The sequence below is a fragment of the Leuciscus leuciscus genome, assembly GCF_965113295.1.
Source record: "Leuciscus leuciscus genome assembly, chromosome: 6".
NCBI lineage: Eukaryota > Metazoa > Chordata > Actinopteri > Cypriniformes > Leuciscidae > Leuciscus > Leuciscus leuciscus.
Window position 1 is genome coordinate 8,505,843 of NC_138730.1, and position 23,918 is coordinate 8,529,760.

At 42.1% G+C, this 23,918-nt stretch overlaps 1 protein-coding gene and 1 pseudogene across 2 annotated transcripts; one reads left to right on the forward strand and one right to left on the reverse strand.

Annotated features, from left to right (window-relative positions):
- Positions 1 to 1,199: 1,199 nt before the first annotated feature.
- On the forward strand, positions 1,200 to 15,787 carry LOC309500482 (dynein regulatory complex protein 9-like; annotated as a pseudogene). The gene is made up of 8 exons (XR_014211796.1): positions 1,200 to 1,430; positions 3,549 to 3,703; positions 3,909 to 4,000; positions 4,101 to 4,183; positions 13,300 to 13,461; positions 13,787 to 13,861; positions 15,106 to 15,237; positions 15,350 to 15,787. The product of XR_014211796.1 is annotated as a dynein regulatory complex protein 9-like (transcript).
- Positions 15,788 to 20,281: 4,494 nt separating this feature from the next.
- LOC309502152 (uncharacterized protein) lies at positions 20,282 to 21,278 on the reverse strand. Its single transcript, XM_082174418.1, has 3 exons — positions 21,216 to 21,278; positions 20,746 to 20,880; positions 20,282 to 20,476 (listed from the first exon to the last, which is right to left on the reverse strand). Exons 1-3 carry the CDS (start codon positions 21,265 to 21,267, stop codon positions 20,295 to 20,297), a joined length of 369 nt encoding a protein of 122 aa, XP_082030544.1. The 5' UTR covers positions 21,268 to 21,278; the 3' UTR covers positions 20,282 to 20,294.
- Positions 21,279 to 23,918: the final 2,640 nt, after the last annotated feature.

Consider the following 23,918-nt stretch of genomic DNA (forward strand, 5'->3'; position numbering starts at 1 on the left):
CCAGTCCCAGTTATTTTTTAAATAACATTGCTGAGTGTCTGAATGGCACTGATCTGATGAAAAGTCTTTGAAATCAGAAGTTGCCACTGGTCAACATAGCTTTTGCTCCATCTGTTAGGATTTCAAACTGTTCCGCACCTTAGGCTGATCTGAAAACAGAAATACTGGTAAATACAATGCAAATGTTATGGCCTAGCTTAGTAGAAAGCCCACTCACCACGTCAAGGTGTAGGCCAAGAGTGAGTACACTGGACAAGACTTACTTAACAAACCAAGACGCAGACAACATGAAAATAACATTTATATTACAGTTAGAATATACATACACGCATAAAACGGCCACATATTAAAGAACCAATATAAACTTTTTACTATTAACTTGCAAACAGGATTAAGTGAAATGAACAACAACTGTTTTGTGGGTATTTTTTTGTTTTTCAGTAACAACATGTCATGTTACATTTTTGAACTTATGGCTTATACAAAGTGAACAAGTGCAAGCCAAGAGTGAGTATCGGTATACTGGACAAAACGTACTTAACAAACCAAGACGCAGACAACATGAAAATGACATTTATATTACACTTAGAATATATACACACATTTATATTACATACACACATAAAATGGCCACATATTAAAGAACTGATAGTAGCACGACAGAACAGGCGTATTCAGCTACAGCTCACAGTCAGTAAATGTTTTACAAACACACACACACACACACACACACACACATAAATATCTACACAAGAACATTAACTACATGAAAATATTTATTCACAAACACAAATATATACACAAACTCAGCAAAAAAAGAAACGTCCTCTGACTTTCAACTGTTTTTACTTTCAGTAAACTTAATGTGTGTAAATATTTGTATGAACACTAAAAGAGTCAACACCATAAGACATAAACTAAAAATGTTTCACAGACATGGGACTAACATAAATAGAATAATGTGTCCCTGAATGAAGGGAGGCTCAAAATCAAAAGTACCAGTCAGTATCTGGTGTGGCCACCAGCTGCTTGAAGTACTGCAGTGCATCTCCTCCTCATGGACTGGACCAGATTTGTCAGTTCTTGCTGTGAGATGTTACCCCACTCTTCCACCAAGGCACTTGCAAGTTCCTGGACATTTCTGGGGGGAATGGCCCTAGCCCTCACCCTGCGATCCAACAGGTCCCAGACGTGCTTCAATGGTCAATGGGATTGAGGTCCGGGCTCTTCGCTGGCCATGGCAGAACACTGATATTGCTGTCATGCAGAAACTCACGCACAGAACGAGCAGTATGGCTGGTGGCATTGTCCTGCTGGAGGATCATGTCCGGATGAGCATGCATAAAGGGTACCACATGAGGGAGGAGGATGTCTTCCCTGTACCGCAAGGCATTGAGATTGCCTGCAATGACAACAAGCTCAGTCCGATGGTGATGTGATATACCGCCCCAGACCATGACGGACCCCCCACCTCCAAATCGATCCCGCTCCAGGGTACAGGCCTCGGTGTAACGCTCATTCCTTCGACGATAAACACGAATCCGTCCATCACCCCTGGTGAGACAAAACCGTGACTCATCAGTGAAGAGCACTTTTTGCCACTCCTGTCTGGTCCAGCGAAGGTGGGTTTGTGCCAATAGGCGGCATTGTTGCTGGTGATGTCTGGTAAGGACCTGCCTTACAACAGGCCTACAAGCCCTCAGTCCAGCCTCTCTCAGCCTATTGCAGACAGTCTGAGCACTGATGGAGGGATTGTGTGTTCCTGGTGTGACTCGGGCAGTTGTTGTGGCCATCCTGTACCTGTCACGCAGGTGTGATATTCGGATGTACCGATCCTGTGCAGGTGTTGTTACATGTGGTCTTCCACTGCGAGGATGATCAGCTGTCCTTCCTGTCTCCCTGTAGCGCTGTCTTAGGCGTCTCACAGTGCGGACATGGCAATTTATTGCCCTGGCCACATCAGCATGTCCTCATGCCTCCCTGCAGCATGCCTAATGCACGTTCACGCAGATGAGCAGGGACCCTGGGCATCTTTCTTTGGGTGTTTTTCACAGTCGGTAGACAAGTCTCTTTAGTGTCCTGCGTTTTTAGAACTGTGACCTTAAATGCCTACTCTCTGTAAGCTGTTAAGGTCTTAACGACCATTCCACAGGTGCATGTTAATTAATTGATTATGGGTAATTGAACATGCATGGAAAACATTGTTTAAACCCTTTACAATGAAGATCTGTAAAGTTATTTGGATTTTTACAACATTATTGTTGAAATACACAGTCCTGAAAAAGGGACGTTTCTTTTTTTGCTGAGTTTACATACACACACACACACACACACACACATACAGTACATTCGTACATATATACACAAACACATACTAACCATATTTACAACAACTAGTTTAATCTCCACAGAAATGGATTAATTTTGTGAGCTTTCTGCGAACTACCTTGCCTTTTTTTTTAGTTTTTTTTTTGTCTCCCGCCTCGCGATATGGTTTAATCTAACTTTACAATACCATGAAGAAGCCATCTTCACTAGAACATGTACATGGTTGGCTTCAACAGACATGTCAAACATGTGGCTGTGTAGCTGTGGGAAAAGATTATTTTCGGAACAAGCAGACAGAACCTGGGTGACTATAGTTGCCGTTGTCCCTTTTCCCCGTGGAGGCTTTCCTTCATTGGCATTGAGAAGCTGCTGGAAGCGTTTTTCTGTCGCTTGACAAATTGCAATAATGCCTGGTGATGGTTTCTGTAGGCCACCTCTGTTCTTTAGAGTGATGAATCCATGTACCACGTCATCTGTGTTTATTGCTTGTGAGCATGGCATGCAAGTGACCTTCTGCTTCATCTTCTTCACAATGAAGCCTGCAATGTATGCAATTGCAGCTTCCTTGTACTCAGACAGACTGTCAACATCAGGAAGTGTGAGAGAAAGTGTCATCCTCTGGCACAAGAACTTCTACAGGCTCCACATCCACTCTGAGTGCGATAGTCATGGCTGCAGGTGTTGAGTCAAGGATGGTAGTGTTGTCACGGAGGAGACAGTTGCCTGTGCCCTTCTTCACCTGATGCCTGACAAGGAGTCGCTTGTATGCTGTGCACCTCGCGTTTTCGAACCTGAAAAACGCGTTAGGTGTGATCAGGGCCTTACAAAGTTCTCAATGCTTCGGTTTGCATGTAGGGACCCTCATTATGCTACCGTGTTAGTGTGAGGCTATTTTGAGCCTTGTTAGTGGTATTAACTAGTGATTTACTTTTACTTATTCAATGCCCCATATACTAGCGTTATAAGCTAATCTGTTTTTAGAGATAAAACTCTTTACATTCGATTATCATGAAAACGCATCCCAGAGAACGATCGACTCGGTAACCATGTGTTAATTACCCCTAGGTTCATTTTTCACCGGAATTGTCCTTTAATAAGAGTTCCTTGTATGGTTTTATTGCCAGCTCACCACACACTAGTTATAACACCTCATTGTCCGCATGCAATCATTGCTGTTTTATCTCACAATCATGTTTTTCTTTGTATCACTCAATATTTAGCAGCAAAGGACCGAACTGCAACTAAAAACAGATCGACTGATGGCTGGGAGCAGTTTGTCTGATTTCACAGGCAAATTACACAAATCCCAAAAGCAAATAAGTAGTCAGGAGAGTCTACTTACTCATGACAACCTGGCCAAAGTACAGAGAGACAGGTATGCGTGCACACTTCCTCAATGTTATAGGGATGCATTATATGTAATTAACAGTTTTAGCTGTAGTTTTTAATTTAAAGTAAAAAAAATTATATTTATTTACTGTTACTGAAAATGTATATATGTATCATTGTATATTTATTTACTGATTTGAACATTTCTTAATGTTTCATAAACCATTTCAACATCATCTTTGATCCCATAGGCAGTTTATGTCAGACGTGTTAAATGAGTTAATGGTCGAGCAGTAGAAGAGGACCGGAAGAAGAAAGTCCAACTTCTGGACATAATAAACAGGTCTTAACATGAACTGACAAATTATTTAAGCCAAAATATCATGTACTGTACTTTGTAGCCTCAAACAGTGAACATAAACCACATTTTACACAAACTGTAGGGAGGAAGAGGGTCGTCTCAAGATTAAAGCACTGCAAAAACAGTTACTTGACATTCACAAGCAAAAAAACAGAGGAGTGCGAGGTAATCATCTGTGTCATTTTGCATAGAACATTTTTAATTAATTCATATTTATTTGACTTGAACACTGTTAACATAATATTCCTGATTTTACTGTGCATATTTCGCTGGTGTTTGTAAAGCATGAAGTGTGCTTAACTTTCATGGCAACAAAAGCTATGTTTCCATCCACCTATTTTTAATACACATTTTGGGATATTGTATCAAAAACTGCTGGATGATAATAATACTATACTAAAAATGCGCATAAGTCATGCTGCTGCTGCTGCTGCATTTGTAATATACATTAATTAACCTCATAGCAGATCTATACAGGTGGAGCTGGGAAAGGTGGATGGTTTCTGAAAGCGTGCTGCAGACTGCTAACAGCAACACTACCGATATTTGTTTGAATGTTGAGCCGCAGCTCATTGGCCACTGATGCAACAACAACCAATCAGCTGTGATTTGTAGATAATGATGTACTCACTACTAGGGCTTCACAATTAATCGCACTGAAACCGCACGCGATTTGGCAAAGGCTGCGATTATTTTATGCGCAGCTTGTCAGTGCAGTGCGGCTGGTCGGTAGTAAATGCTGCTCCATCTGAACACCAGAGGGTGCTCTCGTGCAGACATGCCAAATATGCCCTGCCACAGAAGTAGATAACGCCCGTCATTCCAGGAAATCCCTATCGCTGTAGCTGAATAAACAGGAGATTTAAATGCTTTGATTGATTAAACATGACCAATAAACACACAACTGCCTTATTCTGTGTAAGAAGCCCCATAATCTCACAGAAGAATGCTCAACTGTCGTTATGAAGTGAGTTCGGAGTAAAAGCATGTTATTAAATGTTGTCTTTTGTTGGACAAGAGGTTATTAAATGCTTCTCATGTTTGGAAAGCTGTTTGACACGTGTTGCTTTTTCAAATGCACGTTATAAGTGATTCAAACTCACAGTGCTTTCAAGATGGAGCAGCGTTTACAGAGCCGTACATCAGTGACAAGCTGCGCATTCAAAATAATCTCAGCCTTTGTGATTTCAAAATCGCAATAAGCCATCTCATTTAAATGCGATTACATGGAAATTGCGATTAATGCAGCACTACTCGCTACCAAATGAATTAGACCTATAAGCCTGCGGCATCTAGAGTTCCATGTCAGAACTAGGTAATTCTGTCATGACAACTCTCGGGAGATTGGTATAGTAAATAATAGAGATTGGCATGGTAATGGAATTGGCAATGTTAGTGTATTTGGTTTTGGTAGAATAAGTGTGCTACGTTGCTGCAGAGCAAGTACCAGGACTTGCTACTGCCAATACATTCACAGACATTGCTGTGAGCATGCTGCTGCTGCTGCTGCATGTAACATACATGAATTAACCCCCAACAAACAACACTAGTGACCTAAGGCTATCTGCGCCTTGGCTACCTTGCCAACCAGCTTTTAAGGGGTCATATAATGCCATTTTTGTTATTAAAACTAATTAAAAATTCTCATTAGTATTGTAAGAAAACGTCTCGGGTTATGACTATAACCCTTGTTCCCTGAGAAGGGAACTCGCACTGCGTCGTTGAAAACGACTCTTTGGGGACGCTCCCTTAGCGTGCGCCTCTGAAGTATGAATGAAACTAATCCAATCCTGATTGGTGTTGCGTCATGACGTAACATGTGACGGCATAACCGGATGCATAAAAGTGACGCTGGCACACACACACATTAGCCTCGCGATGAAGCAAGCCGCTCTCCGGCATTGAGGGGCGTGGCAGGACGACGCAGTGTCTCGTTCCCTTCTCAGGGAACAAGGGTTATAGTCATAACCCGAGACGTTCCCTTTCGAGGGAACTCGCACTGCGTCGTTGAAAACGACTCTTTGGGGAACGAATGCCCACTAGGCCACGCACCGAGAAAAGGCCTGCCCTAGAGTGAAACTGAACTCAGGCACCCATCTAGGACGAGAGCACATGTGCGCCAGGCGTACTAGGGAGGTGCAGACTATAAAACCTGATAAAAGTGTGTGGGGTAGCCCAACCGGCTTGCCTCACAGATCTCCTGGAGGGGCACTCCCAAGAGGAGGGCTCTAGAGGACACCATGCCTCTAGTAGAATGAGCCCTTACAGCCAAAGGTGAAGGCAAATTGCGCACCTTGTAGGCCTACTTATGGTTTGTTTAGCCGGGAGCCCCTCATTAGGTGACCCGAAACACACTACAGTAAGTCCGACCTCCTCCAAGAAGAGGACCTCTCAAGGTAATACTCGGAACTCTGACTGGCAGAGCAAGGAACCTCTTCTCTTCTGCCGACACATGTGGTGGAGGATGAAATGCTTGCAGGACCATGGACCTAGCCATGTTAAATTGCACTTAAGGCACATAGCTGGGTCTCGGATGCAGGATGGCCTTAACTCCGCCGGGGCAAACCCCAAGCAAGCTGGCGTTAATGCCAGGGCTTGGAGGTCCCCCAGTCTCTTTATAAGAAGTAGCTAAGAGAAAGGCTATCTAGAACGTGAGGTCCTAGGCAAAGCCGACTGAAGGGATTCGAAGGGAGCCAGGGATAGCCCTTCGAGAACCACCACTAGGTACCAGGAAGGAACCCTGGACCTGACTGTCAGTCTCATCCTCTATGTACCAAGGAGAAATAGTATGACCAGATGGTGCCTCCCCAAAGGCCCAATATTCAGTGGTGCATGGAACGCCGCAATGGCATCCATGTGCACCATCCATGTGGACGGGGAGAGATTCGCAGAGAACGATCTTGAAGAAAATCCAGAACTGAAGCCACTGGGCAGTTAACTGGGCCTAACTCATGTTCTCTATACCAAGTGGAAGAACATTCCACTTAAGGCCATATAATCTCCTAGTAGACGGAACCCCAGAGATAAGTATGGTTCCGTGCACCCCAAATGATAGAACAGCATTTAGGTACTGAGCCCCCTCAGAGGCCAGACCCACAATTTCCACAGCTCTGGGCGAGGATGGAATATACTGCCCTCCGCCTGAGACAACAGATCCCTCCTCAGAGGAATCTGCCATGGCGGAGCTATCAGGAGTGAAATTAAGTCCGAAAACCATACTTGGGCCAGCCAAAACGGGGCTACCAGAAGAAGACTGATGCCCGCCTGACGGACCCTCTCCAGGACTCCCGGGAGCAGAGCGATCGGGGGGGGGAAAGCGTACAGGCGAAGCCTCGGCCAGGCCTGTACCATGGCATCCAACCCCAGCGGGGCTGGATGAGTGAGGGAGAACCAAAGTGGACAGTGGGACGTCCCTCAAGACGCAAACAGCTCCACTTCCATTGGTCCAAACCTCTGCCATATCAGCTCCACCACCTCTGGATGGAGTCTCTATTCCCCGGGCCTCAGCCCCTGCCTTGACAGGATGTCTGCTCCCTGATTCTGAACCCCCGGGACATATATTGCTCTTATAGATAATATTTTCCCTTGGGACCATAAAATAATCTGATGCGCCAATCTGGATAGAGGGCGCGATCTGAGTCCCCCTTGTCGGTTCAGATACGCTACCACTGATGTATTGTCCGAACGTATCAAGACGTGGTAACCTTTGATGTCTGGGAGGAAACTCCTCAGAGCCCTGAACACAGCCAACATTTCTAGGCAATTTATATGCCAAGAATGATGAAGGTCCTGCCACAGACCCCTGGCAAAGCGCCGATAACCGCGCCCCAGCCAGTGAGGGAAGCGTCTGTTGAAATGGTTTTCCGGCAACATGACGCCCCTAATACTGGCCCTTGGGACAAGAACCAAGATTTCTTCCATATTAATAAGGAACGAAGGCATCTGCGCGTAACCTTTATTATACGGAACGGATTCCCCTTGGGGGAAAAACCCCTTGGCTTTGAGCCACCACTGAAGGGGCCTCATGTGAAGAAGGCCCAAAGGAATTATGTTGGATGCCGCTGCCATGAGGCCCAGCAGTCTTTGAAATTGCTTTACAGTGATGGCCTGGCCTAGCTTTATCCCTGACACCATGGTCAGGATGGATTTCGATACGTGCGGGAGACATACGTGCCTGCATCGTAACCGAATTCCATACTATGCCCAGAAAAGTAGTATTCTGAGCTGGTTCTAACACACTTTTCCTAGTGTTGAGTCTCAACCCCAATTTCTGAATGTGGCCAAGAACGACATCTCGATGCCGAATTGCCATTTCTCGAGACTGGGCCAATATGAGCCAGTCATCGATATAATTCAGAATACGGATGCCCTGAAGCCTCAGTGGAGCCAGAGCTGCATCCATACACTTAGTGAACGTGCGGGGAGAGAGTGCTAGGCCGCACGGAAGAACCCGATATTGGTACGCTTTGCCCCCGAAAGCAAACCTCAGGAACCTCCTGTGACATGGAAGGATGGAGACATAAAAATAGGCGTCTTTTAGATCTATCGTGACAAACCAATCCTCGGATCTGATTTGATTCACGATGATGGGAACAGTGAGCATCTTGAACCTGAATCTCCTCAGAGAAAACTATTCAACTGCCTCAAATCTAAAATCGGCCTCAGCCCGCCATCCTCCTTTGGAACTATAAAGTACCGGCTGTAAAACCCGGACTCTTTCTCTGGTAGGGGAACAATTTATATGGCCCCTTTGACCAGTAGAGTTCTGTACCTCTTGTTCCATAACCCGAGTCTGTTCTGGAACCACTGCAGTCAGTACCACCCCAGCAAACTTGGGAGGTCGGTGACCGAACTGCAGTCTTTACCCATATTTTATAATATTCAGGACCCATATAGATATATTCGGAAGGCGTTGCCATTCTTCTACAAAATCTACTAAGGGAACCAGCCCCTCGAGACTGACCTCGGGTGTTTTTCGAGCACTATTCTCGACCTCCTGAAGCGGAGGACCGGCAGGAAAAAGTCGAGAAAGATTTTGTGACCATAGACGGTGCCCTATTGCAAGCTTTTGGGGTGAACGCCACGGTGTGCGTTCGCTGGAAATCATTGTGGCCCGAAGCGCACTTTACGGCGGGATACAGATATCGATTTCCTGAGGGCTCCCCCAGAGGGGAGACTCTTTGGGTTTCGTTCTCGACACCCTGAAGCGGAGGACCGGCAGGGAATAAATTGAAAACAGTTCCGATTGGCGAACGCGAACACTGGTCGCAAGCCTTTTGGGCGCCTTTTACAGCGTGCATTCGCTGAAAACCGATGTGTCCCAAAGCGCACTTGAAGCTGGATACAAACATCGATTTCCTGAGGGCTCCGCGGAGGAGCGATTCTCGCTCATACCTCCACGGGGGGGGACAGCCATCTTCGTCTCGTTTTCGATACCCTGAAGCGGAGGACCGGCAGGGAAAAATCTTAAACGATTTTTGATGTTCGCTGCTCATCCTTTTAATTCTTCAGAATTAAATGCAGCCAAAAACACTCGATAAGTGAAACACGGTCTGGATGGTAGGTTGAATTAAAATATCGAACTTCCTAAAGTCAGATAATATATTCCATCATTTCAATTCCATCATATTAATTCATAGAATTGAATGCAGCCATAATCACCAGACAATACTGTTTTAATATTTATTTATACGGTCTCGTAATCTACACGCTGCCTCGGCAAACGCGAGATTCGAACCGTTACAATATATTTGGCTTTCATCCCTCGAGAAGAAAGTCATCAGGTGCGAGGTTGAAACATCCGACAGCGCACGGATTGCACTCGCGCCGATATATTTCTCAATGAAGTGAACACTGCCAGCACCCTCAGGAGCTGATTGTGAATGCCTCGCACCCAACAGTATTATTTCACAGATCGCGTGTGTCCCTTTTATTGCAGACTCGTAATCTAAGCGCTGCCTCAACAAACGCGAGATATGAGTCGTTCACAATATATTTGGCTTTCATCTCTTCGAAAAGAAAGTCAACGGGCTCGAGGCTGAAACACCCGAAACGCACGGCTGTGTGCGTCGAGATATTTCTTAAAAACCACAGCCAGCACCCTCAGGAGCTGACAGTGCATGCCTCGCACCCACACAGAATCTTTATTGCAGAGTAGCCGTCATCTACGCGCTGCCTCGACAAACGCGAGATCCGAGCTATAGATTCTGTATTGCAATGTAGTGGGACAACTTTTTATTTTTATTTTGGGTTACAACAACACCGGCGAGTGTGACTCATGTTCCTCGTCCCCGATGCTGAGCACATCCACTTCCTCAGAAGCAGATAGCTCGAGCATCGGGCACTCGTCACGGGCAGAAGAAGCCACATCGCGGGCTTCTGCGTCGTGAGCGAGCGTTATAGAATCTGCGGATGATGAACATGAAAGTGCCTCGGCAGTCTCGTTCTCATCCGCGAGATCCTTCTGCGATCCCCACGATCCAAGCCACCGCGCCGCCTCAACGGACGCGGGACCCGAACCGCGGGGATCGCGAGCCAAGTGGGAGCGCAGCACTCTACAGTACTTTCACAGTGTTCACAGGCAGCCCCCTCGAGAACTGCCTGTGCGTGCTGCGCTCCTAACAGTGTACACACAACTGATGCGTGTCTCCACCCGTGAGAAATATAGGGCAGGGGTGCACACACTTAGTGTATCTTTCACTCGCCATAATATAGAGGCTGACAAACAACATCAAATAAGACAGACAGTTTCACAGAGAGCGCTTGCTGAAGAGCGAAAGCTAATGTGTGTGTGTGCCAGCGTCACTTTTATGCATCCGGTTATGCCGTCACATGTTACGTCATGACGCAACACCAATCAGGATTGGATTAGTTTCATTCATACTTCAGAGGCGCACGCTAAGGGAGCGTCCCCAAAGAGTCGTTTTCAACGACGCAGTGCGAGTTCCCTCGAAAGGGAACACTCATTTTACCTGGTCAAAAACAGCTCTGTTTTCAGCACGCCGTTTAAGTGCATGTGTCTTTAAATGATAATGCGCTTTGCTCACCCCGCCCCTCTGTTCTGTGCGTACACCATTTGTTATAACCATAACACAATAATCATAACGCGTTGTTCATTATAAACGTGGGATTATGAATTATATTGAGAACGTCGTACATAGAAAAATGCCGTAATGTACCCTGAGTGTAAACAGCCGCATTCATCGTGAAGCGTGCAAGCGATTTGCAAAGATTAATATAAAGATTAATATAAAGGTTAATAAAACGTTACACTCACTTCTTCTTCTGGAGGTTCAGCAGGAACACAAATAGTTGGTACCGATCCTTTTTTCAGGAGCAGCTTTCTTAGCAAAACCAGCTTTATACTGACCCTCGTTTATAAAGCAGTCTGGTGTGTGAAATGATTCGCGCAAACATGAAAGCATTGACGTTGATCGTGGGGAATTGAAAAACAAACTCAGCCACTGCGTCTTCAGCGGTTCGTCAAAATGACTGCTGTGTTCCTTATTGCACCCAAGAACAGAACACCACAATCGCTTAGACACCATTCTGCTTATAGACAGCGATCCAGCGTATGCGTAACAACACTGACCACGCGGACTATGATGACTGACAGCTCGCTCACGAGCGAGGGCGGGTCTGATTTGAAACGCTGCTGTCAATCAACAATCGTGGGCGGGGCGTCCGACCGTGTGGCGTCACACGGTCGAACGGCTTGATTAGAGACAGGGGAAAACATATAAGGAGATTAAAAAAAAAAAACACTGGATGGATTTTTATCATTTTATGATTGTTGTATAAAGGCACTGCCAACACACATTTCAGTACAATTAACTTGTAAAAGTGCATGTACCATTATATGACCCCTTTAACACTAGTGATTTAAGGCTATGCGTGCCTTGGCTACTTTGCAGACCAGCTTAGCACTAGTGAGTTAACGCTATGTGTGTCTTGGCTGCCTTGCCGACCTGCTTAACATTATATAAATGCATGCTATGTGTTCTACAATAGATATAAAGATGGACAAGCTGATAGAGATAGGAACCCAGCAACCACCTGAGCAAGTATCATCAATAAGTCATTTGATAATGATTACAAAACCCTCATGGTCTTATTTGATAAATGAAAAGCCAATTGGAGTGATAATGTATGACAGAATCTTGTTCTGACGCTGCATCAACATGTTAAGCCTAGCTAATGAAAACATTACCCTTGAAATAAAATAACGTCTTTTTTTTGCTTATTTTTCTTTAACCTCCTCATCCATAGCATAGCGTATACTCACAGAGAAACAAACAATAGACCAATTGCTGCTTCATAGAAACAAATGCGTAACGCTCCAACTTATGCTTAGTAAATCACTCCACAAGACTATAAACAGAGGCTTAGTTTAACTGTATTGATTGTTGTTTTAGCATGATTCAAGCATCTGAATCAACCACACAAATTTAGCATAGCTAATAAAAACATTGCTCTTGGAAATAAATGAATGCGTTGTCAATAAACTTTTGCAGCTAAATCTATGAACGCTGTTTAAAGCGCAAATGCTTATATCACTTTAACTGTTTTCATATCCATGCTAACCCATATAAAACAGCGATGACATACAATAGTATGTCAGCAATACTGCTGTTGCATACAATAAACACTTCTGCTATATGCTTCACATTTCAGTGATTCGTGCAAATGTTAACATGACACTAGTTTAAAACATTTCTAACATAAAGCTAGTTTAAAACTTGTAAAGATGGCTCCATTTAGGAATTAATAACTGGACCACACAATATGCACAGAGATGTGGAATAAAACATCAATCATTTATCTTAGATGTTGATTCTAGATGCGTTCTGAAAGCACGCTGCAGACTGCTAACAGCAACACTATCGGTATTTGTTTGAATGTTGAGCCGCAGCTCATAGGCCGCTGATGCAACAACAACCAATCAGCTTTGCTATGTAGATAATGACGTGATCGCTACCAAATGAGTTGGACCTATCAGCCTGCGCCATCTAGAGTTTCATGCCATAACTAGGTAATGATATTTAGTGCCAGTTTATCAGAAAGCAAATGTTTCATGCAATATTCCAATTTTGCACATTAGTTAAATTCACAACCTTTGGATGGAAACATAGCTAATGTCACAATGCAAGGAATCCTAATTGTTGACAAAAGCTGATACACAAAAGTACTGCGTCATCTTTACTTTTGAACATTGGTCTAAAATGTTGGACAAATACACATGTGGCTTTCAGTTTGGCTGAAAAAAACAATTTTCTTCCCAGAGGCTTGAGGAGTTGTTGGACTACCTGAGGGTGCAGGCACAGAACATGAGAGTGAGGACAAACCGACAAGAGAAATTTGTGAAGAGCTATGCCGAACAGCTAGTCTGCCAAGGGCTGAGACTCAACAGTCACAAGGAGAAAGAACTGGAAGATGAAGTTCGGGTGTGTTTGACAACTTGTTCTGCAACCTCTATGTTGCATCATTTTGTGTTACTTTTTAAACTTTCAGACAAGCCAACATTTAATTAACAATTTATAAGTCCATTCAGGAACAATGGCGTTTTAATTTTAATTTTAACTGCCACTGCCATTTTGGTCATTTTTACATCAATACGGTCAAGTGACAGAAGTCAGGACTTTTTAAATTCACTTTCCAATTAACAAGTTTATAATTCCAATTCCAATAATTCTGATACCCAAACATACTGTAAAACCCACATACCATCATATTTTGATTTACAACTTCCACCTTTGGTCGCACTCTCAGATGGTGCAAGAGAAAACCGAGGAGGAAAAGAATGTTCACATGGAGATGGAGAGCTTCCTAAAAAGACAACATGCAGTAAGTGAAATACAACTTAATTTTATGTAACGTAATTCATAAAGCTTTGTAAAACAAACTAGATTTGTACTTGCAGGGATGTGCACCTCTGATTGTACCCCAATTGGTATAGAGTAGGGTGTCAAGTCTTGCTCCTGGTGGGCCACTGTCCTGCAGAGTTTAGCTGCAAGCCAAATCAAGATCTTCAGGATATTCCCCTGTCAATGCGAGTCATACATAATTGAAAAAGCGATGATGGCAAATAACGTCAACTCAGGTGGACACCAACTGCGATCACATTAATCTTTTCAATGGCGCAATGGAGGACGAAGGCTCAACTCAATGTATTGATGATTTTTAAAGATGGTGTGGAAGGCAAAAGCTTGTATTGTAATTTCCTCCGCATCCATTGCAAATCGCGCCATTTTTACTTCCTTTTTCTGGATCAGTATGTCTACCTTGGATTGTTTCACTAAATATATAGTGTAAATGCAGATCACTTTTCACTTTTAAAAGAAGATGTAAGCTGGTCATCAAACAAATCCAAAATAGTCAACAAATTGGAATTGGGCATCAAGACCAGCAGTGTAAATGCAGTCTTAGTAATAGTGTCATTTGAACTATGTTGGTTCAACATTATAGGACTGCTGTTAATGATGTCATGCACATGTGATGGAATAATAACTTATGTTATTTAATTCAAGATGGCAATTTAGATGGCCTCTCTGATAAGGCCCCCTGAAATCATCCTAACCTTCCCCTTGTTATTGTGCTCCTGATAATGAGTAACTATGCTTCTAACCACAGTTCGAGAGTTGATGTTCCAACCAGACGACTTTACTATGCTGTTTGCGAATTTTATTTTGAACTATCCCTGTGTCCGAATGTGTATACGTCCCTACTTTATAGTAGGTGAAAAACAGAATGTGAGATGAGTAGTACATTCTTATTCATAATACTCATAATACAGTAGGCTACAAGTACCCAGATCACCTACTATATGACTTGACTTCCAGTGAGATTCTGAAGTGCACATCTGATAAACACTGTACTGTCCCATGAGGCCTCGGAGAGGAGTTGAGAATTCTAACTCTAAGAAAGAATTTCCATGCTGCTCACCACTGAAACTTTGGTAATGAAGCTGGCTGACTAAATTGTCTTGTTGGTTATGCTTGGAGTTCTGTTTGTAAGCACTTTAATTAAGCCTATTCTGATGCAAATACACCAGGATTAATTGCTGTCACTGAACTGTTTGTGCCTAAAAGAACTTAGGGGAAAAGTTCCAGTTTTGGATCCAGCGGTATGAAAAAGACATGAAGGAGAAGGAGCAAGAGATTACTGCTCTAAAGAATAAAAGAAACAACAGCCAGGCACGAATTCAAGAGCTGTCCAAAAAGGTTTTTATATGAAAAGCATTTGCGTTACATGTTAACTGTAACCTGATTTGCATTCCTTTTAAAATTCCTTTTGAGAGAATCAGTATCAATAAGCTGCAAAAAACTTTTTCAGTGCAGAGACATGGAAGAGGTTATCACTGAGGACAGGATGGAGAAGAAATATTTGCGTACACAGCTGGAGAAAGAGCAGAAGGAGAGAGATGCAGCAACTAAGGTAACGTATAGCTTCATTCTAGGAGGTAAAAGGATAATGGCTATGAGAAGATGTATCATTTTATTAAGTCATTACTTTTGAAGCAGATAATGCTGTTACCAAATCTGGTATTTTCGGGGCTTAATGGAACTGATACTTTGTGTTTGGTGTTTTTTTCAGCAACTTCATTAAATTGTTTGTGGAGTAAATTTTGTGCAATTTTGAGTATCATTCAGAATTTAAATGAGAATTCCAATTTATTCCCTGAATTTGAGTTTAATTTGAATTGAGGTATAAGCATAGTCTGGCTATCACCAGACCAAGCTCAATCTTTTAAGATTGAACATTGGTCTGGGGAGTCTGCTCTGTCCCTGTGGTTGCCACAAGTAGAAAATACAAAGGACACTATATATGTTATATGGTTTAGTTTAGACTACGCCACCCTGGGAATTTCACCCAGAGAATATTATCCGCGCACAGGTTCCCCACTAAAGACAGAAAAGTATGGAGACACGGGTATTTATACAAAATTACAAAAAAAAAAGTTTATTATAATAAAAAAACATACCATAGGCGTCGATTTCGGTGGGGACGGTGGGTACGCGTACCCACCAGATTTCATCATGAGTCATTTTGTACCCACCACTTTTAACTTCCGTCATAATAATTTGACTTTTGGTTCGATTTTTTGACCGTTTTCAGTGGTTTATGAGGAGCAATATGAGAGAGAAATTTGGTAATCATTGTCTGACCCAACAAAAATCCATTATAATATTCATTTTATTTTATTTTTCGTGTTCACATTTATGAGGGAAAAAACAACGTGTCAAGCCGCCTGAAGTTCTCTGATACGGACGTGAGCGCTCTGAAAGCGGCACTAAAAGACTGCTTTAAAACTTTCACAGAGACCTCAAACAGAACAGCTGCCTTTCTTTAAATTGAATTTCGTTTGGAATTAATTATATCTTAATTTTAATCAATGTTTCATGAACCAATTGCCTGGATTTAATAAATAAGAGGTAAATATAGCAGAATCATATAGCAAACATGGAGGCGCCGGCGAGTGAACTGGAGTTCGTCTCATAATTGAACCGAAACTCAGCATATAATGCACATTCACAGCGTATTTAGACACATTTAGACGCATTCATAATCATTACTTTTACCGGTTCTTCGTGGCAAGCTTTATGCGTGCGGTCGTGCGCTTGAGTGCGGCTATATTACGTAAACGCTCATTATCCTGTAGGCTATAAGTAATTAAATGAATATAAAGGGGCGATTTGTCCACGAATGACTTACATGAACAACTAGCCTACTAGTCGACTAGAAAAAAAAACTTTTAGTCGGAAGCAGCCCTTATTCCACATATTTTCGATTTCGAACCAGGCAACAGGACATCTGGGGCCTCATTTATAACCGCTGCGTACGCACAAAACAGGCCATGAAAGAGGCGTACGCCACTTCTGACGCATAAGTTGTGATTTATAAAAACAAACTTGACGGGAAAATTTGCGCACCTGCATGCAAACTCTGACCCATGCGTACGAACGTTTTGGAGATGGAGCAGTTTGGCGACACCGATGGTGAGCTGGAGTTAAGTGTCTTTACATATACAGAATATACAGAAAGTTAAATACAAATATAATTTCACTCACCAAGCCTGTCACTTGAAGCAAATATCCATCCCTTCTTAAATGTCCGCGCGAGCGAGCGGAAGTGAAACTGTGAAACCATTTAGTGAAACTGACGCAAATAACAGTTTAAATAAATAAAATAATGATTTTAAACTATGTTTTACTTCTGATATAAACATTTAGATTAAATATGCCATTCAAATTAATGGAGTTAAACACTTAAACATGAAATCATTACTGAAAAGTTACAACATTTTTTATATTCAAATTCAATCAATAGAAATATTTGTTGTGGATGCGATGTTTTTGAACACTTTTCCTGTGGCGTGCTGTGTTTTAATGTTTTAACCACAGAGATAATTGCTTATCATGATAATACCAGATTGTCTGAGAAAATAGTTTCGTGCAAATATTGCCCAAGGCCTATCTGTTTCCATTAAAAATATAAATCAATTAAAAATACAATTTGGCCAGTGGAAAAGATTGAGAAAAACTTTCTCTGAAATGTATTTTATACACTATTTGATTTATGTATTCAAAAACAAGGCAAGGATAGGAAACTACATGATTTTTATTAATGCAATGTATCTTGTACCGTTAAACGTTATCACGTGGATGAATAATCATATGCAAATGATATGCATTTGAGGATCTGCATAGTAAAACTAGGCGTTGTAAACTCCATATATGGTTATTTCGGGGTGGAGATGCATGTGCGCACAATCTTCCGCTGACTGGGATTTATAAAGTGAATTCTGCGCAGGTTCTGGCGTACGAACGGTTTTATAAGTCTGAATATTTTTTTGCGCACGGCATTTTTGGCTTTCGGGCGCACGTACACTTTTAGTAAGGTTCCTACGCACAGTTTTATAAATGAGACCCCTGGTGAGCGAGCGACCCTGCGGAATGAACGAGCGGAGCGGAATATTCAGAAATGCGCTCTCCACTCACGAGCTCTGATCGGAACAAACCCGAACCTCACTGTCTGCTGAACTTGCGCAGAAACATCAAAATATAACCAGCTTTTTAAAATGGTTTTTAAAACTAAACACTATTTTAGCACAAATTATGAGCTTATTTATTTATTTTTTTTGGGTGGGCCTGTTGAAAAGTGCCTGAGCTACAGGACATCGTCTTTCAAAACATAACCTGCGCGAAAGAGAGGGAAAAAAATGAATGCGTCATTGTACCCAGCACTTCTGAAAATGCACTTCCGAATGCGTCTCTGTCCCCAGCACATTTCAAACCAAACTGACGCCCAAGCCTGAACCCAAAACATCTATTATACCCCTTTTCCACCAAAAAAGAACTGGTTCGGAACTAGTGCTGGTTCAAAGTTGGTTCAACTTGTGAACCTTCTCCGAACCTGTTTGTTTTTCCACTGAACTAGAGAGCCCAGCGAACGACGTCGTTACGTCACTGTTTACATTGCCATACGTCATAGCTTTCCCAGAAACGCTTGCGCGGCTGCGCCAACTTCAAGCATAAACATTTACAATGGCGGACTACATGGTTTTTTTGCAAATGTTTCTCCTGGCTATGCGATCCTTTCTTGGGATTAGAAGACGGCGCATAGAACAAATTTGTGCAGCTCGACTGGAATACTACAGACGGAGGTTACGTTCGAGAAAAAGGGTAATTATATAACATGTTTTGATTCTAATTATTGATGTTAGCAAAAGCAAGGCCGTTAGCTCTAATGTCCCTAACGTTAGCTACCGTATGTACCGGTGGCGCAGACTATCTAACGTTATCGATTACATTGGAAATCAACTAAAAATATTTTTATCTTTACAAGCAACGTTAGTATTGCGGCACATCGCAAGACGGAGACCGCCTGTTGTCTGGGCACACCCGCGATCTCGCCACTGGTGGGACACAATCATTCCGGATTTCACCGCTCAGCAGTTTGTGCAGAATTTCCGAGTGTCCCGGGAGTCATTTGAGTACATCTGTGGTCGAGTCAGGCCTGTCATGGGGAGAAGGAACACAAATTACCGTATGTGTGTCACAATCCGAAAGCGAGTGGCAATTGCCATCTGGAAACTGGCCACCAGCAGCGAATACAGGACCATAAGCCATCTTTTTGGGGTAGGCCTCAGCACCGTCTTTAACTGTGTTCAAGACTTTTGCTATGCAGTCAACAGGGTGCTGCTTCCTGTGCACATTACATTTCCTGACGCTGACAAGTTTGTAGAACTGGCCACATTCTTTCAAAATCGTGGGAGTACCACAGTGTGTTGGAGCAATAGATGGAAGTCACATCCCTATAATAGCACCACAGGAGTACCCTAGAGACTATTACAACCGGAAAGGATGGCATTCGATTGTTCTCCAAGCAGTGGTTGATGGTAAAGGTCTTTTCTGGGATGTATGCGTTGGCTATCCAGGTAGTGTTCACAATGCAAGAGTACTGAGACGATCACATTTGTGGGAAGTCCTAAATGACGGGGAGTTATTGGGCCAAAACAAAATGAACATCTCTGGGTGTGATGTTGGACATTATTTAATTGGTGACCCAGCTTACCCCATGCAGAACTGGCTCATGAAGCCCTTTTCAGACACTGGCAGACTGACACATGAACAACAGACCTACAATTACCGGCTGAGCAGTGCACGTTCAGTTGTGGAGATGTGTTTTGGGAGACTTAAAGGTCGATGGAGGTGCCTCCTAAAAAGAAACGACTGCAGGCTGGAGCTGAGCAAGCAAATGACACTCGCCTGCTGTGTGCTTCACAACATCTGTGAGGAACATGGGGACAACTTTACAGAGGAGCATCAAGATAGGCCTATAAACATTCAGCCTCCTGTCCAGGCAGTACCTGAACATGGTAATCAAGAAGGGGCTGACATCAGAGCTGCGTTAATACAGTACTTTTGTAGAGGGGATGACTGATTTATTTTTTTCTTAACTCATTGTTATTCTACCTGTGCTGTATTTTTGTTAAATATTTAAACTGCCATAACACCAGATGTAACATACTTGCTGAGTTAATAGTTCTCTCTTTCTGGTTTCCTGAAATTCAGCAGTTTAATCTGCACAAATGTAAAAAAATAAATAAAAATTAAACCTTGATTACTTGCATTTGTTTTTGTGTTGATTAAGCATACTACAGCAGACAAGTTTCTGTAGAAAACATTTATTAAAAAAAAACAAAACACTTTAAAAACTTTATTAAAGTGTGTACAGTGCAGTGTGCAACATTGTTTCTTTGATTCAGTAGCAGTCATCAGTGGGATTGCCTCTCCATCACCATGACCATACGCTCCATGAGTCCAAGCATTGCAGTTGAGTCTGCATCCATTTTCTTCATCAAGGTATCATTCATGTCCTTGCAGTGCAGCAGGAACCTTTCATCAGACCTCTCGAAATATTCCAGCAGCTCCCCATTCATGTCTCGTTTCCTTTTGCCTGTGCAAAAAAAAAAAAAAACAACACTACAATTAACACAGATCTTCCTTGTGTATTTTGCAATTGTAAAGAATCAAACACAAGAGTCAATGCAACATATTAACAAAATAATATTATATTATACTGTATTACTACACTGATACACCTTATATCATATGTCTACTATCATATCCCTAAACTACCACTAGTTCATTAGGCACTTAATGCAAATGTAATCAAATTTAATGAAGAGTGATATATTTCAGTTTCTTGATAACAAGAATCCTTACCCTTTCTGGTCTGCTGACTGGAAGAAGCAGATGTGGAGCTTTCAGCTGCTGAGCTGCAAGACGGTACTGGTGAGCTGCAGTGGAGTGGTAGCGGTAGCTCCCGGTCAGATTCACTATCATCAATGCCCAACAACTCTAAAAACAACAAAAATAAGACCGTGTTTTAATCACAAACGTTAATAACGGATAACAGACCGTTGCCATGAAAAACAGTGCGTTGCTATGGACGCAGTTCAGTTCACTAAATATAATCGTTTTTAAATCAATAAACTCTTTTTTAAATCAATATTTTGTGTTAAATTATTGATTTATTTGGTAGGTTATGTCTTTTTGGTAGGTTATGTCAAAGATTATGTCTATTTATTCCCTGATGTAATAAAAGCAAGCACAAGTAGCATTGTAAACAAAACAGCTAAGAAATGTATAGTTGGTTTGTAACAAAGGTGAAACATTAGAAAAGTTAATCTTACCGGAATCAGTAAAGTTGTTGGCAATACCCTGCAGCGGCGTCTCATCCATCATAGACTCAAGCATGGCAGTGGCAGAATTTAATGCCCCGGTGATCTGGCACGCTGGTCTGTCGCCGAGGACCGAGTCCAGAACCTCAAAATGAGGATTTCTACAACGTGGCCGTCCATCACCACTTAGACCCAACTCCTTCTTTTGGTCCCTGTAATCCTTTTTTAGTTTTTTTTAACTAGATCTGCTCTATGGTTCTGTTAAACCCCGCTGCAGCCATCTCCCTCTGGATCTGCTCGAACACATGTTTTGTTCTTGAAGCACCTTCGATTTTTTCCTGTACCTCTGCCGAGGACCATACCGCCAACAAACAATTAGTCTCCTCCACCGACCACTGTTTCGCTTTAGTTTCCATCTTTCAGCAATAATTTCTACTAACGTTAGCTAGCGCTTTGTTTTTAGCAATGGCGGTCACTGTCTAGTTGTAGCTCGCAATAACCCCGCCCCCAGCATGACGTGGTAAAAGAACGGTTCTAGTCCAGCAAAGAGTTGGTGCCGCTTTGGAACCAATTTTCCTGGCCGAGAACCGGTTCTTTGCTGTTGAAACAGAAAGAACTGGTTCGCGAGTAGGCACCGGCTCCGAACCGGCACCAGCACTGCCTTGGTGGAAAAGGGGTATTATTGTTACAATAAAAGCTTTTATGAGATGATTACAAAGTAAGAAAAAGCATGTCGTTTTTTTCTAATTTGTGCATTATTCCTAGGGTTAAAGAAACATTGCTGTCACAAAGTAATACAACTAGTGCAGTATTATGCCCAATGTATATAAACATGAATGTCAAATTACACTATATTATATATTTATTTTTTCATTGTTGTGCCAAAATAAGACATTTTACTTTTTACATATTACTTTAACCGTGCAGAACTGACTAAAGGTTGGGAGAGTGATAGGGAGCAACATGAGCTAATCTAAATGTAACGTTAATGGCGCGCCAAGCAATCGATAACTTAACTTACTTGTTCATTTCGCATTCGTGACAACCATAATAGATCTAGCTTAGAGTTGAACTGCCAAAATAATGTAACTTCGAATAGAAATTATTCCATCGACTCTATATAACACAACATGCAGACTCCAACTTGATATAACGAAGCAATCGCTAACAAAAAGAAACAAAAAGACGGTACGGGCGTCACGGTTCGGTGCATGAATACACACGGAGAATACACGGTATAAAAATAAATAAAACTTGCGTGCAAATTAATTAATGTAATGCGGAACTACTGTTAGATACGCGGGTTCTTTAGGGACACCTAATCTGTAGCTCCGCCTTAGCTCTGAAGCTCCGTGGCTATAACTTATGGGCTATAATCATAGACATAATATCTATGGCTATAATCATAGACAGGCTATAATGGACAGGCTGCGATGTCAAGTTTGCAATGCTGGAATATGTTGTGTGTGTGCCTGCGTGCGTGCGCGCGCGCGTGTGTGTGTTCAGAGAGGCGCGGGTGCTATCGAACAATGGAAACATAAAAACATACTAATTTTGTTCATTGGACATCATTCAAACTGCAAAGTGTTTACTTATATTTGTGTACACTCAATAATAAATAAAACACAACATTGTGCTTTTGTCAAACTGTAAACTCTTGTCAAACTGTAACCAACAACTGTCACCCAACACAGTGAGTAAGTTACACTCTACATTGATTAAAAGAAAATCAAATTTGTTTTTAATGGTAGTATTATTTTATACAGAAATAAATTATTTATAATTCAGATGAGAATAAAGTTAGTGTTATTAAAATTTTAAGGAAAACAAATATATGGATCTGAAATATAGCAAATTAATTTAAAATTCATTCAGGTACAATTACCAAACATATCTCAAGGTCTTTTTGTCTTTTTATTAATTTAATTAATAAACTAATTATATAAAACTATTGGCAATGCACTACAAATACACTGGTTCTATGCATTTACTTTATTAATAAAACTTATTTAAAGAGACATTTATTTTCCTTTGGTGGAACAGCCTACACAGACACATGCACAATAAAAAAAAAATGCCTTCTACATTTTTGTTTTGCTTTTCCCTCCATTGTACCGAACTTGTACCGAACCGTGATGTCTGAACCGAGGGATGAACCGAACCGTGACTTCTGTGTACCGTTCCACCCCTAATAAATATATATATATATATATATATATATATATGCTCTGGTGCGCTCAATGGATAGTATAGCCAGCCCACTCAACCTCTCCTGACTCATGCTGCTCCTCAGATAAGTCTTTATCAATTTTAATTTGGAGAAGGAGCGTTCGGCTGCTGCCACTGTCACAGGTAATGTCAAAAATAATAGCAGGGTAGTTTCATGTTGGAGCGTGATTTGAGCGAACGTCATGGAGCGCACTGGCATGGAACGGCATGGAAAGAGAGGAATTACCGGATTCACCCGCACTGGTCATCCAAGGTTTTTTTGCTTTACTTTGTGTCCGTGTCTCCATCATACACACTATTCTTTGCTTTCTAGCTCTGTACATGGATACCTCTTTGTCCTGTGGGGGTTTTTTTTCTCTTCTCTTTTATGCCCATTTTAAAAATACAATTTTGCCACCTCTGTTCCTGTATTCTATTTCACAATTATATTCTCACTTACTATATTCCTTCCATAGTTAGCTCTCTCTGTGCCCTGGTTTTTTGTTG